Raw genomic sequence first — 15,324 nt, 5'->3', positions numbered from 1 at the left:
CCTCTCCTTCGCTATGGTCTGTACCTCCGACTCCTGAGCCCTGAGTGGCAGAAAGAGTGACGGAGGGCGCAAGGCAACCCTCCACTGCCTTTGTCCATGATGCAACAACTATCAGATGCAGCTTCTCGACTTTCAATATTCGCTGAACACCACACGTTCTACGGCACCTGCAGTAAAGTTGTACCGCCGACCGGGTTCACTATTATTAGCCGATGCCATCTCTTTTGACATCGCTTCTACTACAGCGGTTATCGCTGTATTTATATCGTAGTGAGCGCTTAGTATACGACAACTCGCACGCAAAGTCAAGAAGTGGTGAAAGTGGAGACGCAGACGGTTTGGGGTCGAAGGCGCGATTGGGCTTGGCGTTGCCAACGACCACAATTGGTAATCAGTACCCGATGGCAGAGTCACTCCTAATTCACCACTCATTAGCCACCCATTACTTTCATTCTCTGTAAGCGATCTAGCCTGATAGTACGTCGTGATGTCCCGAGAAATCTATCCCAAGTACCCGCCAGACCTCTCGGAGGCTCAATTGGACTATCTCCTCACGAGCATCAAGGACTGGTCGATAGCCAATGGGCTTGCGGTCAGACCAGTTCCCTCATTCGTCTCTAAAGACCAAGATCCAGCAGGCTCGCTTGCTGTAACTGCGCCTGTCACGATCTTCCCGAGTCTGTTCCCCCGGAGCTGTTTCGAACAAGGTCTCGGTATCCAAACTGCCTATAACGAGCTTTACGCCGCTATTGCAAGTGATGAACCCTGGTTGAAGCAAATCGTCGAGGAGTAAGTATAGAGGACCTGCGAACCTGGCATTTCCGGGGTGATGGAGAATCTTACTGACTGTCATCAGGCTGGCAGAAGTAGATGATTTCATCGCGGAGCTATGGAAGGTCTACCTCACGGTGAAGGAGGAGGGTATTGTACAGGTATGGTGTCTATCAGTTGTATCTCTTCATGCAAAGCTAATCGATGTCAGGACATCACTCTTGGTCTGTTCCGTTCAGACTACATGGTTCACTTGGATCCGATGGAGACCGATGCAAAGCCAACAATCAAGCAAGTCGAATTCAACACGATTGCATCGTCATTCGGAGGTTTGTCATCAAAGGTGTCAGAGATGCACAACTACCTTCTATCAACAGATGCATATCCTCACGAGAGTGCATCTGTGATAAAGCCATCATCACTGGAGAGAAGCAAATCTATTCCTCTACTAGCAGCAGGTCTGGCCAAAGGTCACAACGCTTACGGTAAGCCTAAGACCGAAAACCCGCTATGTGTGATCTTCGTTGTCCAGGACCTCGAGCGCAACGTGTTCGATCAGAGACATCTGGAGTACATGCTACTAGCCAGACAAGGAGTGCGCTCTTTCCGCGTGAAGTTCGACTCCGTCATGGCCCACACCAGACTCGACGAAAAGCGCAACCTCTTGTACACGCCACCCCACGCTCCCAAGCAAACCTGGGAGGTGTCCGTGGTCTACTTTCGAGCCGGATACGCTCCATCCGACTACAACGGCAAAGCAGACTGGGACTCACGTCTCCACATCGAGCGCAGCTCAGCGATCAAATGTCCCTCGATCCTGACCCATCTCGCCGGCTCAAAGAAAGTCCAGCAGGTCCTAGCCACTCCCCACTCCCCGCACCTAGCCCGCTTCCTGCAAGACAAGGAGCAAGCCGCCGCAGTGCACAAGACCTTCGCGCCAATCTACCCCATGGACACCAGCGAAGCAGGACAAGAAGCACGCAAACTAGCCCAGGACCCCGAGACCGCCACGCGCTACGTACTGAAGCCCCAGCGTGAAGGCGGCGGCAACAACGTGTACCGCAAAGCAATCCCGGAGTTCCTGAAGCAAGAACCCGAGTCCCATTGGCCTGCGCACATCCTCATGGAGATGATCGAGCCGCCCGCGCTGACCAATAGCATCCTGCGTAACGGCGAGGTGCAGCAGGGCGGAGTCATCGGTGAGCTCGGCGTCTATGGCGTCTGTCTCTGGCGGTTGAAGAAGGACGCGCAGGGCCTGGATCAGATCTTCGAGAACTATCAGGCTGGGTACCTCTTGAGGACCAAGGGCGACCAGAGCGAGGAGGGTGGCGTAGCCGCCGGCTTTGGCGCCGTGGACAGCTGCTGTCTCGTGGACGTCTGATTTACATGGCGTCATTACAGTACGAGACATGTCAAGAATGTCTTCAGGTCACTCATGCTCTCGTTCTTCTGAGATGGCACGAAGCCCCACGAGTTCTGCACGTAATGAGGGAAGACCTAGAACATTGAATCGAAAATTAGACACAGTCTTTGCACACGAATTCAATAAGAAAAAACCCGAAAGAGTATTTGTGAAAATGCTCGTATATCTCAGTTATCAATCAATTCGGTTCGGTCCAATCAGTCAATAATCAGTTCAATGCATCACACCCGGTTTAATAACAAGTCCCTCCCAACACTCCTTCCGCACTTCGTACAGAAAGTGCAGCAATCAATGGACATCAGAGAAGTAAAATAATAACAAAAGGTCTTGTTCCACGGAGAAAGATGATTTTTCTCAACGAGGGACACAGACTTCCTTAACCCCACCACAATGTTCTCCGTTTGTCCCGAAACGCGCGTGTACTTTGTAATAGTAAAAAACGGAAAAAGTCGAATACTCCTGCAGCCATGCGACCCGATCGTATCATATAGGTTGCAAGGGGTAGAGGCGACATCCACCTGCAAATCGATCAGGCCGCAAAACCGCTTCATAAAAAATTCCCCCATCCATCCGCCTCCCCGAAATGGTATCATAGAAACAGGAGAAGAGATACCCATATTAAGATCAGAGAAGTGACAATAATAATAGTCGTAATCGTCAGGAGGAAGGCGTCGTAGGAATGAGCCGACGGACGCCCCTCTTCTTCTACTTCTCTATTTTCATCGTAGAGATGTTCGAAGAAGATGCGCATGCTTCCTTCATAGAAAGGCTTCGTATGCTCGTATGCATGAGAGTCAAAGTGAAACGTCCTCTCTCATGCTCCTTTGAAACATCCATGTTTTTTGCACCTCTTAGAATTTCATCCCGCCTTTAATAAGTAATTCATGTAATTGCGTTCATGATAGTCGTGTTTTGGTAGCTCGGAAAGCAGCGAGAAAGCATCGTCTGGCGGTCAGACCATAGACACGCTGATCTCGCCACTGCTCATTAGTTGCGATCCGAGATCTGCCGTAGTGAAGTTAAATTTGGAAAGAGCATCATCATCGACAAGGCTCATTCCAATGCCACTGTCGTCCATATCACCCAGGTCAGGAGCGACCGATGTGTGAAGCGACAGGTTGCTCGGCTGTTGCGGTACGTGCGCTTGGCCGGGCATGGAAAAGCTGTGGCGATGGCCCATTTGCATGCCTAATAGCTGCTGCTGGGCTTGATCGTGTGTGTCGATTTGCATGTTGCCAATGCTAGTCTGCGCACGAGAGAGTGGTCGTCTGTTAGAAGAAACGCCGTAGCTGTGCATGGAGTGTGCTGATTGAGGTCTCGAAACTTTACGTGACTTGGTTAGTTAGAGCTCTGCAATGTTAAGAAATCATGTTAGAAAGGAGAGTCACGTTACTTACTATGTGCACTTGACGGTCTAATCATTTGACTTTGGCTTTGGTTGCCCATTGACATGCTGAAGTCTGGGTCGAGACTGCTCATTCGGCTGTGCATCTCGCTGTTGTTACTTCCCACGCTAGTTCGCAGGTCGACAGCTCGGAGATCAGGAGAAACTTCTGCCTGTGGCACGACAGCTGACGCGTCGTGCTCCAGAAACCCTCCCATGGCGGCCAGCCACAGTGCCATCTCATCAACAAAGATCTTCATAACCCACCAAGTCTGGTAGCTCGCACCACCCATGATGGTGATATCGCGGAGCGCAGCGGTTCCAACAGCGCTGATGCAGTGAAGCAAGACTCGAGTCTTCGCCTGAGGGAAACGTGCGGGTAGCGATGATAGGAAGGTAGACCAGCGATCCAGAATGTTCTCCGTTGAGGCAGGATTGTCGGACTGCTCGAGGTTGTTTGAGAAAGCGTTCGAGAAGCTGTTCTGCGCATAGCCGTAGGCTTCGTTGTCGAAAGAGAAGAGAGCATTGTCGGGGAATGGTGGGGATGCGAGAGGTTCCAACAGACCTCTGATATCCTGGGTAAGGATCTTATACACCTCTTCGTAGCCACACGTAGGTAGCTCAGCCTCCATGACACGTTTCGGATTCACCATCGTGACCCACTCCCTCCACATCTGCTCTCGGTTTTGATCGATTGTTAGTAGGTTTGCTGCAGCGTGTGCCGCAGCATTGACACGGATGAGACGGTGCAAAAGACTGGCGAATGTCGCCGCTGGCTTCAGCTTGGCTTGTAGAAGATGAACAGGATGCGACGAGAAGATCTTCGAGATGTGCGCGTGAAGGTTGGTTGAGATGTTGTTGAGAATGGTGATGACGGCCGGGGGAGCAGCCTGGAGTGTGAGGCGCGAGACGAAGCGGACCATCTTCTGGTACATCAACGTGTCCACGGCCTGAATCCACGGCGCAAGATTAGGGTGGGCCAAGAGCTTCTGCACAGGTACTGTGAGGGTACCGTGGAAAGATGTGAACAGACGGAAGAACTGCTTCTCCTTGCAGAAACGTATGCAGTCGATGAGTGACGTGCAATGGGTTCGATACAGCGCCACCAAGGCGTCTGCGGTATCTGGGTCAGTCTTCAGGGGACAGAAGGGATGTAAGTCCGGAAGTATGATTGCTTCATTCTCTTGTGATGGAGATTCATCCTTGAGTGGAAAACGTAATATCTGATCGTACATGACCGAGCCTTCGTTGTCGGCGACCATACCCCTCGTATCTGGGTATGCAAAGAGCTTAGCATGCGAGGGCGGCCCCCGAGACTCAGATTCTGTGGAAGGTTGGAGCTTCTCCATGATACCATCCTGCGAGGCAAGGCCGATATTGTCGGATGTGGGTCTTGGTACAGCGCTGAAATCAATCTGTGCATGCTGAACAGACATGCTACGTCTTGAATCAGCCCTTTCCAAGGCAGGAGTACTCCTTGCGGTGCCTTGGGATTGTTCGGCAGGAGCATCATCGACGAGACAAAGGTCTACATAATGATACTTGGACTCGCCTCTGACGCCCAGCCGTCTGGTTTGGATTCCTGGAAAGATGACTCTAACAAGCTTTCCGAAGGAAGCGGGATTTAGGGGAACGACTCTCTCGGTGCCACATCGAGTGGCGTAATGTGAGTAAACACGATTGCGCGGGACAGAAGTCTTTGCGGTTTTGCACACCTTGCGAAGCCTAGCGGATAGGTCAGAACAATAGAATCAAAAGGCGGCGGTCTTATTAAGTGTGAGCTTACCATAACATAGCGAAGAGCTGTTTTGTTTTCTCTGCTTGGGGTGTTCGCTCCTTTGCGATGACTTCTTGAGCGACTTCGGGAAGCGAGCGCCCATCATTACGACTCAGCAGCTCTCTCAGCTCCTTATCATTGGTTGCAGTGGCTGAGGAACCCTTTCGTCGCTTGTCTTCGGGCTCTGATCCATTGAGTTGGGCTTGGTACTGCATCATGTGAGGTGGCATGGGGTAGTTAGTATCGCCGGGAAGCATATACGCATTATCCGGCAGATAGTGTTGATTTGGATCGAACTGCTGCTGGGACATCTGGAAGTTTTGCGCTTGCATCTGCATCATAGGATCCATGTGGTTCGTGGGCTGAGGATTGACATATTGCATACCCATGAGCTGCTGCTGCATGAAGGCGGCATTATTATGATATTTATTGTCCGGCAGCAGGTCAGGCGCAGGTGACTGCGCACTCTGAGTGGAAGCACGCGACAATGGCCGATGAATGGAGTGTGCAGAGCGAGTGCGCTGCATTTGGAAGGCCATTGAGAATTAATGTTTAGATATTTGTGGTATGGATTCGCGTGAGTCTGTTTTGATATCAGCCCGGTTTGTCAACAAACATTGGATTTTTGTATACGAGCCACAATTTTCTTACCCAGACAAAGATACGGTATGTGCGATTGGAATCTCTAATACATGATGTGGTCGTAGTCGTGATTGGTCGCAAGCTATAACCTCCCGAGTCGTGTTAAGGCATCCAGAACGAGCGATTGATACTCGAATGCGGCGGTTGTTTACGGAGGTAGTCAGTCCTGGCAGATGGAATCGTCCTGTGACAAGGCTTCCAGAATGCGAATGCAAGGCTGATCAGTGCCGTAACCCAGTCGTGGAAGGCCTGGTTGGTAGATTGCCGGGTTCGTAGCGAGTCGTCGCTGAATGTGTTGTCGTGAACATCTAAAGAGCGATCTGTTTATCAAAACAAGCCCGCTTGCACGGCGACCAGACGCCGCTGTTTCCTCATTTCACGTGATTTGGCAAAACATCGACTACGTCACTGGCAATTTCTCTGACCGGCCTTTTTCAACTACAAAGACCACCGTATAGTTCCAGCTGCTCGAATAATTTCGCTTAAGCTGGCCACATGTGAGTTTCTACGAAATTTGCCATCTCAAAATGGCAAAGTGGTTGCAACGTTGCGTTGTAAACGGGTTGGCCGTTGTTGATTACTTGTGACTATCCCAGGAGCGGCTCTTGCGCATCGGATCACATCGTAGAGAGTAAGGTAAGCGGTAGGGCAGGCGCCGAGTTCAGCGAGGGCAGCGAGGGCAGCTACGGGAAAGAACGTCGGCCGGAGCCAAGAAGTTTGGGTTTCCGTTCTTGGAGCTCCCCCCACCCGAGTCTGGACACACGTCACCTCTTCTGCCCCGTTGCTCTACCTCGATTTCTCTTGCGAGAAACACACACAAATTCTTGACAAAACGCACAAACCAGACGTTTACTCCTATATCTCCTCAGGTACATCGTTATCAATTCTAGGTCGACGGCAGACCGTGTAGTGACTTTGGATCAGACGTACCCTGTACATCAGCAATCTTCGAATAAAACAAAATGTCGTTCCAAGAAAAGGCCCAGCACCAAATCTCGCAGCTCGACAAGGAGGTAAGCTACAGCAACTTTTTCTCGTACCTGGAGCGTGTCCGAATCACGTTCCGGGTTGCCTGTGTCTACTCTCTTCAGCTTGCTAATACGAAATGATAGCTGTCGAAGTACCACCTGCTCAACAACTTTGAGACTCAGACCTCCGTCCCCAAGGTCTACCTCGTCCTGGGTATCGGAGCTCTGTACTTCCTCTCCATCTTCTTCAACATTGCCGGAGAGTTCCTCACCAACCTTGCCGGATTCATCATTCCTGGATACTACTCTCTTGAGGCCCTTTTCACCGTCGGCAAGGCCGATGACACCCACGTAAGTCTTGGCTTGCACACGTTTGTTTACTTCGAAGATTGACTGACGTTGGCTTATAGTGGTTGACCGTAAGTCCATGTTTACGGAATTGACGTGATGACGTAGATTTTCCTGACTTTCCTCGCAGTACTGGGTGACCTTCGGTTTCTTCACCGTCATTGAGAGCGCCGTCAACGCTGTTTACTGGTTCCGTAAGTCGATCTGCAAGAGCTTTAAAGCGCCACATGGCAGTGTACTAAGATCAAATAGCCTTCTACTACACCTTCAAGTTTGTCCTGACCCTGTGGATGGCCCTTCCCCAGACCAGGTAAGTTTGCACGTGTGTGTAGCCTTTTGAGAAGCATAGTGGCTGATGGTTTATTTTCCAGCGGTGCCAACATTGTCTATAACTCCCTGCTCCAGCCTCTCTTCGCACGCTTCTTCCAGGGCGGTTCCGCCTCTGCCAACCTCCGCGCCCAGGCCGAGTCGTTCAAGAGCCAGTAAATGTCATGAACCTTTGGGGGTAGTCTGCATGGGCACAGCGATGACATGGCCAGGTTGCGGTGCGTGCTGCATGCACCGGTCTGTCCATCAAGTCGAAGCTCAGATGACTCGCATGAGATGATTTGCTCGTGTCGCGCATTTCTTGTCCTTGTGAGGTTGCAGAACAGGCCCAGAGAACATGTCTCCCCACACGCAGAATGGTTGTAAGGTTAGAGGAAGGGTGGTGGTGGTGGTGGTGGTGGTGGTGGAAATAGTTGTTGGTGACGAGAACGTGAATGTGAACGAGTATACCGGAGGTGCAGCGCTTGCGCGTATCGAGTACTCGGCGAGTTTGTAGCGCAATTATAGAGCCGAAGTGGTTTTCTTTTGGAATGTTTCACAAGTGGTTATGTTGGTGAGAGTAAAAGATGTCGACAACGTGACCGGAAAATGAACCAGAATCGGACCCGGATTCACCTTTGTGATCTGTGTTGATGGGAGGACCGCCAGCGGGGTATGGATGGGCCAGTGAATTTAGTCGGGTGTTTGTTGTACTCGTGTTTGGCGGGATAGTTTGACATTGTTCGGTTTCTGCAGCACATGGACAACTACTCAAAAACTTGACAATTAGGAGTGAAAGGCACCATAGTTGCTTGATGTGCACACTATCACAGACTACTGGAGTTTGTTGCCCAAGGACGGTCTTGCTGAGGCAATTAGACAGGGTCGCCCTCTGTACCAGTCAGGACCAGAAATGTAATACTTCTTTCATTTAATAAGAACGAGCACTGCTATCCTCTACGAATCTCTACGAAGTAACGACCGGCGTGGAATCGTTATGATCTGACCAAGAAACTGACCCGTCAAGCATTAACCTTATCTTACCAACAGCATGAATACATACCTTGACTATTGCCATAGGTCAGCGACGCGATGGATGACCAAAAACTCTTGGCGAATCAGCAGCAAGTGAACCCCACCTTGATGGAGAACTGATCAGGCAGAAAAAAGGTCAGGGTCCAGAAATTATTGTGACTTCCAAGAAATTTACACTCAGAGTCGGATCCGACGACTTTGCTGCCTGACTGAAGTTATATATCCATTATCGCTTTTCCTTGAATCGTTTCTATTTTGACTTGTCTCTGTTAATCGACCTGGACTCTTGGTGTCTCTGGATTTTACAGGCTTGAATTGAAAGAAAGAGACAGAGAGAAAGAGAGAGAGAGAGAGGAGAAAGAGGAGAAAGAGGAGAAAGAGGAGAAAGAGGAGAAAGAGGAGAAAGAGGAAAAGAATAAAGAGAGAGAATATCGCCATCATGGCTCCTCGCAAGTGGATGTATGTCTTCTTCCATCTCCTCCAGAACATAGACAGGAATAAGTGAAGAAGAGCGACGTCTGACAACGAACCAAACAGCGACAAGAAGAACGCCACCACCTTCGCTCTGGTGCATCGCGCCCAGAACGACCCCCTCATCAACGACGCAGATGCCCCTGCCATGGTCTTCGCCGAGCTGGAGCGTCCGGCAGGCAAAGCAGCACAGCCGGGCAGTAGCAAGGTGCGACAAGGCGGAGATCTGGAAGACGAATTCGGAATGAACATTCGGCCAAACGAGGGCGAGGCGGCCGAACACGGCATTTTCTACGACGACACGAAATACGACTACATGCAACACATGCGAGACATTGGCACGGGTGGAGGACAGGCCATGTGGGTCCCCGCGAAGCAAGAGACGACAAAAGGAAAGAACAAGCAGAGTCTGGCGGATGCGCTCAAGTTCATGGACATCGCCGACGACGACGGCAGCAGGAGTATCGCCAGCAGTCAAGCCACGAGCAAGAGTCTGCTACCGGAAGAGCTGCTCGGAAGCGAGTTCGTCAAGAAGACGACGTATCAGGACCAGCAGGACATCCCGGACGCCATTGCTGGATTCCAGCCGAACATGGACCCGAGGCTGCGAGAAGCGCTCGAGGCTCTGGAGGACGAAGCATACGTCAACGACGACGAGGAGGACTTTTTCGCAGAGCTGGCAAAGAGCGGAGAAGAGGTCGACAAGGACGGCTGGGAGGCTGCCGGTTGGCAGGACGAGGACGACGACGAGGGCTGGGAATCAGATGCCACGATAAAAGCCGACGACAAGAACAAACCCTCACCACGCGCCTCGCTATCCGCCCACGCAGACGAAAACGGCGACCTGGCCCCGCCGACCGAAGACATCACCGCCGCGCCTCCCGCTGACCCCACCGGCGGCGCCTGGATGGAAGAATTCGCCAAATTCAAGCAAGCCGTCAAGGACGCCAAAGCACCGCCGAAGAAACAGGGCGTGACCCCTTCAGAAGCCGGCCAGACCATCAACACAGGCCTGTCATCCCTCGCCTCCGGCCGCAGAAAGAAGCGCAAGGGCGCCATGACGAACCCCTCCGCCTACTCCATGTCATCGTCCGCGCTCGCCCGCACCGACGCGCAAACGCTGCTGGATCAACGCTTCGACAAGATCGAGGAAGAATACGCAAACGACGACTACGATGACTTCTACAACGACGAGTCCTCGCAGTTCGACGACGCCGAGTCTTTGGCGTCCGGCATGACGGGTTTGTCCAAAGCCTCGGGCATGTCCAAGATGTCCGCCATGAGCGGCATGAGCAGAGCGAGCGGCATATCGACGTACAGCAGAGCCACGGACTCGGAGGCGCCCGAGCTGGTCAGGAGTGACTTCGACAGCATCATGGATGGATTTTTGGCCGGTCACTCGCGACAGGCGGGCAAAGGACGGAGGATCAAGAAGGCTGGCTTCCAGACTGGCATGGAGCAGCTGGATGAGATAAGATTTGGACTGGGCGGTGCTAGATTGACGGGCAAGAGCAAGGCTGGACTCGGACGGTGATTTTTTCTTCCTGACAAAAATCTGCCTCCTGCACTTTTCGAACCCGCCCTGTCATCTGTTTTCAGAGTCGAAATTTCCCATGCTGCGATCAAGTCATACCTAGTAGCTTTTCTTCTTCCTTCCCACTTCCTCAAATAGCAGTCAGTATAAACAGACATATAGAAAGTCCCACTCAATCTTTCCAAGGTATAAAAGACAAAAACCGAGATTCACCATACAAGCACCATCGTCCTCTTCTCTCTCCCTGATGCACAAAGCCACAGAAGAACACCAACCCTCCTCCTCAAACCACAGCAAGCGCCCGACCCAACCCCTCCAAACCAAAAAGAGAAACAGAGAATTAAATCCCACAAAAAGAGAGCCACCGCCGCACGTCAACTCTATCCCAACAAACAAGCACCGCCTAATGAATCCTGGCTGTGCCCGGAATCGAACCGGGATTGTAACGGAGTCGTCTGATCAAATCCACCATTTCACATCTGCATAATCACAGAGAATTGAAACGAGAAGATGGGAATCCACAACGTTACGTGCTGCCATTACACCACACAACCTCTTGATCCTCTGGTCTTTGCTAGAGCAGCAAGGGGCAGAGAGAGGGACTGAAACTAGTGGACCGGTTTCAGGATTTTTTGTTGTTGGTGCTGTTGTTGTTGCGTTTGAGATGGTGGTGGGATGGTTGATGAGTAAGCAACTCGCTATTTTGAAATTATACTGTAGAAAACGAGGGAGGAGGGGAGTATTACGTTGGATCGCTTTCGCCATTCTTCGCTTATTGCAGGTGCTTATACTTTCGTTCATCTCTTTCAATAGAAGGAATGGGACATTTTCTTTTTATTTGGGCATCTCTGTTTCACACCTTCGGCCGGAAAGTGTCCTTCATGTATACTCTAGATCGTCGCATTTTTCTCTTTGTTGTTCTTTTTCTTTTATTCACATGGACATTGATGTCTTGACTTCAGACTCCAGGCTTTTTCCCTTCCTGTTCTCCTGGCTGTGCTTTGCTCTGACCATTCCTCCTTCATGCACTTCCATGGACATATACTACTCGTAGAAGACGTGAAGTTATGAGAGTGTACTCGAAATTGGTATATGGATTACATTACGTAGGTACAAAAGAGAATAGACAGAAGCTCCACGCAGTGGCGCCGTCCGCGCAGGACTCCACCGTATGTAGTTGGATTAGATACAAGGGCCCCTTTCTTGCCAGTATTGACCGTCTATGCCTCCCCCCTCAAACGCCATATCTTCTAATGCGAAAACAAAAGAAAAACCTCTCCCATTGTTGCGGCCTGCGCCCTCGGCTCACGCGTGCTTGGACGCGATCCTCTGCATGCTTCGCATCCGCTTACGGTGCAGCTCCTCGATCTCCAGCGGTCTGCATCTCATGATCTCGTCTCGGACTGCCTGCTCGGTCATCCTGCGGATTTCGTGCTCGCGCTGGCGGATCACCTCGTCCTGTTTCTGCTGTAACATGGCTCGCCGTCGGATGTCGTCTGTCGATTCCTGTTTGGCGGTTCCCGTCGTCTCTGGTGCAGTGGCTAGACTGTACCGCCAGTCTTGCAGCAAGCGGCTTTGTCGTGCTGTCTGTTCTGCGGCGTGAGCGGGATCGCGCGTCTTTAGACGAGTCCCGGTGTCCATGCTCGCGGCTTTGTAGGCTGCTTTTCTTGCCGCTACCTCAGTTGGAGATATGGGGGACAGCTGACTCGCTGTTGCGTTGCGCTTCCGTAAGATTGCCCTTCGTTGACTCAGTGTCATCTCGTCTGGATCAACTTCTGTGACAGTCACGCTGTGAAGTGAACATGCTGGCCTGTGGCTCTGCGTGCTTGCGGACGATGGTCTGGAATTGTACATCATACTGTCAGAGGACCGCATGTCCGAAGCAGGGTACTGGTGCCGATTCGTCAGCATCGCATGCCGTTGACCCATTAGTGTTGTGTCCAGCATAGGCAGCGATGAGGCTCGTTTTTGCTGTGTGGCTGGTCTTCCTGAAGACTCTCTTGCAGTGTACGTCGATGCTCTACGGATAGTCGGCTGTCGTGTGGGTACTTTGCCCAAGGACAGGTCTTTGACAGAGCCACTCGAGGATGATGCGACGTGACTTCCACCACATTCAGAGAAAGAAACAGTCTTTGAGCCCCTGTCTCGCGCGGCATCTTGATGCTCTGTAACCATCAGGTCGGGTAGTATCGTCTGTACATGGACACCAGGTGATTCGGGTCGATTGATGACTTCGTCGGTGCCTGGGTCCTCTGCGCCCTCGAGTCGTTTCGTCCATTCGTTCGTACGATACGCGGCGTGTGTGCGGGATACCCTCCTTTCCTCGACCTTGTATTCAACCTCATCGTCAGGTTGAAGATTTTCTGTGGTCAGCTTCAGCCGCTCCTCGACTTCCTCGGCGGATGTAAACGTTTGAGGGTTGACGAGACCTCCGTCGTGGGATGTCCTGGAATCGTTGGATAAGTCAGGTGCAGGCTTCACCTTATCCTCTGCTGTGCTATCCAAAAGGTCCACACGGCTTGCGAATGGTGACACAGCCTCCCTCAGCATAGCGGCTCGAGTCGGATCGGCTAGCTCATCCATCGCCGGCGTCGTCGAATAGGCATACTCGTCATGTTCATCCTCAAGGAAGACTGGTGTAAAGTCGGGATACGCCTTGTGAGAGGAATGTGGAGTAGCAACGTCGCTCACATCTTCTGAACATGCACAATCGTAATTCGAGCCGGCGTCGTCATTTAAGGACACCTGGCGCTTGTCTGACACATTGTTGTCGTCGTTGTAGGAGTGCTCGGCACTGACATCCTTGGACTGGCAGGTGGCGAAACTTGAAACAGGGATATCTGGGTTGTCCTCGCTATGTACCTCCTTGACGATGATAGTAGAGCATCTTTTAGTCAGTACATCCTCGTCCTCTTCCGCGAGGGGCGGTAGTCTGGTAGGGCTCAGGACTGGAGGAGCGACGTTGACCCTCGTGACATTGCCGCCCTTGCCAGCTGGTATTCGGAACCTCGTGTCAGTAGCGACGGAATCGGTAGGTGATGTGGATGCAGGACGTGACTGGTCTCCGTACAGGGCCTCCCAATGCACCAGCTGCTTCGTCATATTGTTCGCAACATGGTTTGCGACTTCTGTCTCGGCCCTGTCCCTTTCGGAGTCTTGCTGTAGTCGAATTGCATCCGTCTCGCGGAGGCTCTTAGAGTACCTTCGTACCTTGAATTGCGAGAGGACCTTTGAGAACGCCATTGAAATAGACGCAATGGGATCCAATCCTCTCTACAACGCGAGGCAGCAGCGGTACGCAGAAGCTGCTACGAGAGCCAAACTTGGGCACTCTCTGGTGTTATAACTGAAGCATTGACAGCATGTGAAAATGAAATTCCCCTCTCAAGGCTCTGCTACGACTCGACACTGATGCTCCACCAGATACCTACCAGTGTACGGGTATCGAATAGGTATATGCGGTCATCCGCGTCATTCCTTCAGAAAAGCACGCCCTCGAATGAATGGTCGTGGTAAGGCGGAACCAAAGGCTGTCAAATACGCGTTGGCCAAAAGCTTCTCCTCTGTCAATCCCGGCACTAAATTCAAGACTTATGATATGTAGTTGGTGATCGTTCCGCGGGAGGCCCTGCACAGGTCACCACGTGGATTGCAGTTGCTCTGTTCTGCCGTGCGTTGATGGGCGATTCGCTCGTACTCAATCAGTGCTTCGATCTCTGATCTGCCTTCTCTGAAATCATGCAATATCGAGTCGCGATATGGATGAAACCAGGATCATGAGCTGCGGGAGTTACGAGGTGGTACGTAATATCACAGTCGCACCACATCTTGCTACTCGCGAATATAGCCAACGCATTTGGCACGACTTACCACTGCATCTGCCATCCCCGCTTATGCGACAGACTCGGGATTCGACGACTTTGAGCCACGCCCATTGTCTGCTGGGATGAGTGATTTCTGTAAGAGCGCAGCAGCATGCCCACTTTGGTGACCGACCATAGAAGACACCACTCCAGACATGGAACTAGATCGACCGGAAGGGCGTTAGACGAACGCCAGATTGGTCCATGCTCGAGACAAGGCTCTACCCAACCGAGCCATCCTTTTCCAAGTTTGTGACCCATTCTGTTCCCCCCTCCTATCCATGCCAGCGCGCGTCCATGGTACACTATCTAAAATCAACGATCGATATGTCCTTGTCTATCATCATCAATGGAATGCGGTACCAAGACCAAGGTTCTCGTTATAGCGGACCCGTTCCCGAGCGGTTTCATCTCTTGTTATCGTCCGACTCGCAGTTGAGGCGTGCCATGGTTCGGACCACCACGAACGGCCGGCCGCGCATTCACTTCTTTTCGTAGTCTTCACCCAAGAAATGTGAGGAAGATTACCTTCTTAGCCCATGGCCCCGCCTGCCAGATTCGCACGACAAGACTCTTGGGCTTGCGTGGCATGTCACGAGTGGTACATGCATGGCGTGTCGGGAAAAGAAAACCACTTGCGTCCGCAAGAAAATGTGGCTCCATTTTCCATTTACCGTGATTATTGCGCACGCACACTGCGCCGAACGTGGGTGACGATCGGCGTGGCACATTTTCCAATACATATGGATGGAAATTCGTTGTATATAAATCGCATGCGAGGCAACGCACGCCTTCCATCCGT

At 51.7% G+C, this 15,324-nt stretch overlaps 4 protein-coding genes across 4 annotated transcripts; 3 read left to right on the top strand and 1 right to left on the bottom strand.

Moving 5' to 3' along the window:
* Nucleotides 1-487: 487 nt before the first annotated feature.
* AAFC00_003475 (uncharacterized protein) lies at nt 488-2,152 on the top strand (the record flags this gene model as incomplete). The annotated part of the gene is made up of 3 exons (XM_069342952.1): nt 488-789; nt 857-932; nt 983-2,152. The coding sequence occupies 3 exons, from the start codon at nt 488-490 to the stop codon at nt 2,150-2,152; spliced, it is 1,548 nt and encodes a 515-aa protein (XP_069200760.1).
* Nucleotides 2,153-3,146: 994 nt separating this feature from the next.
* On the bottom strand, nt 3,147-5,882 carry AAFC00_003474 (uncharacterized protein; the record flags this gene model as incomplete). The annotated part of the gene is made up of 3 exons (XM_069342951.1): nt 3,147-3,517; nt 3,592-5,303; nt 5,365-5,882. 3 exons carry the CDS (start codon nt 5,880-5,882, stop codon nt 3,147-3,149), a joined length of 2,601 nt encoding a protein of 866 aa, XP_069200759.1.
* A 1,077-nt stretch (nt 5,883-6,959) lies between these two features.
* On the top strand, nt 6,960-7,799 carry AAFC00_003473 (uncharacterized protein; the record flags this gene model as incomplete). Its single annotated transcript, XM_069342950.1, has 5 exons — nt 6,960-7,010; nt 7,110-7,316; nt 7,444-7,507; nt 7,566-7,623; nt 7,685-7,799. 5 exons carry the CDS (start codon nt 6,960-6,962, stop codon nt 7,797-7,799), a joined length of 495 nt encoding a protein of 164 aa, XP_069200758.1.
* Nucleotides 7,800-9,093: 1,294 nt separating this feature from the next.
* On the top strand, nt 9,094-10,659 carry AAFC00_003472 (uncharacterized protein; the record flags this gene model as incomplete). The annotated part of the gene is made up of 2 exons (XM_069342949.1): nt 9,094-9,113; nt 9,192-10,659. The coding sequence occupies 2 exons, from the start codon at nt 9,094-9,096 to the stop codon at nt 10,657-10,659; spliced, it is 1,488 nt and encodes a 495-aa protein (XP_069200757.1).
* Nucleotides 10,660-15,324: the final 4,665 nt, after the last annotated feature.

Source organism: Neodothiora populina (assembly GCF_041146345.1).
Source record: "Neodothiora populina strain CPC 39397 chromosome Unknown canker_contig_16, whole genome shotgun sequence".
NCBI classification, from domain to species: Eukaryota; Fungi; Ascomycota; class Dothideomycetes; order Dothideales; family Dothioraceae; genus Neodothiora; species Neodothiora populina.
The sequence above is the reverse complement of the archived record's forward strand: the minus strand, read 5'-3'. Positions and strand labels throughout refer to the sequence as shown.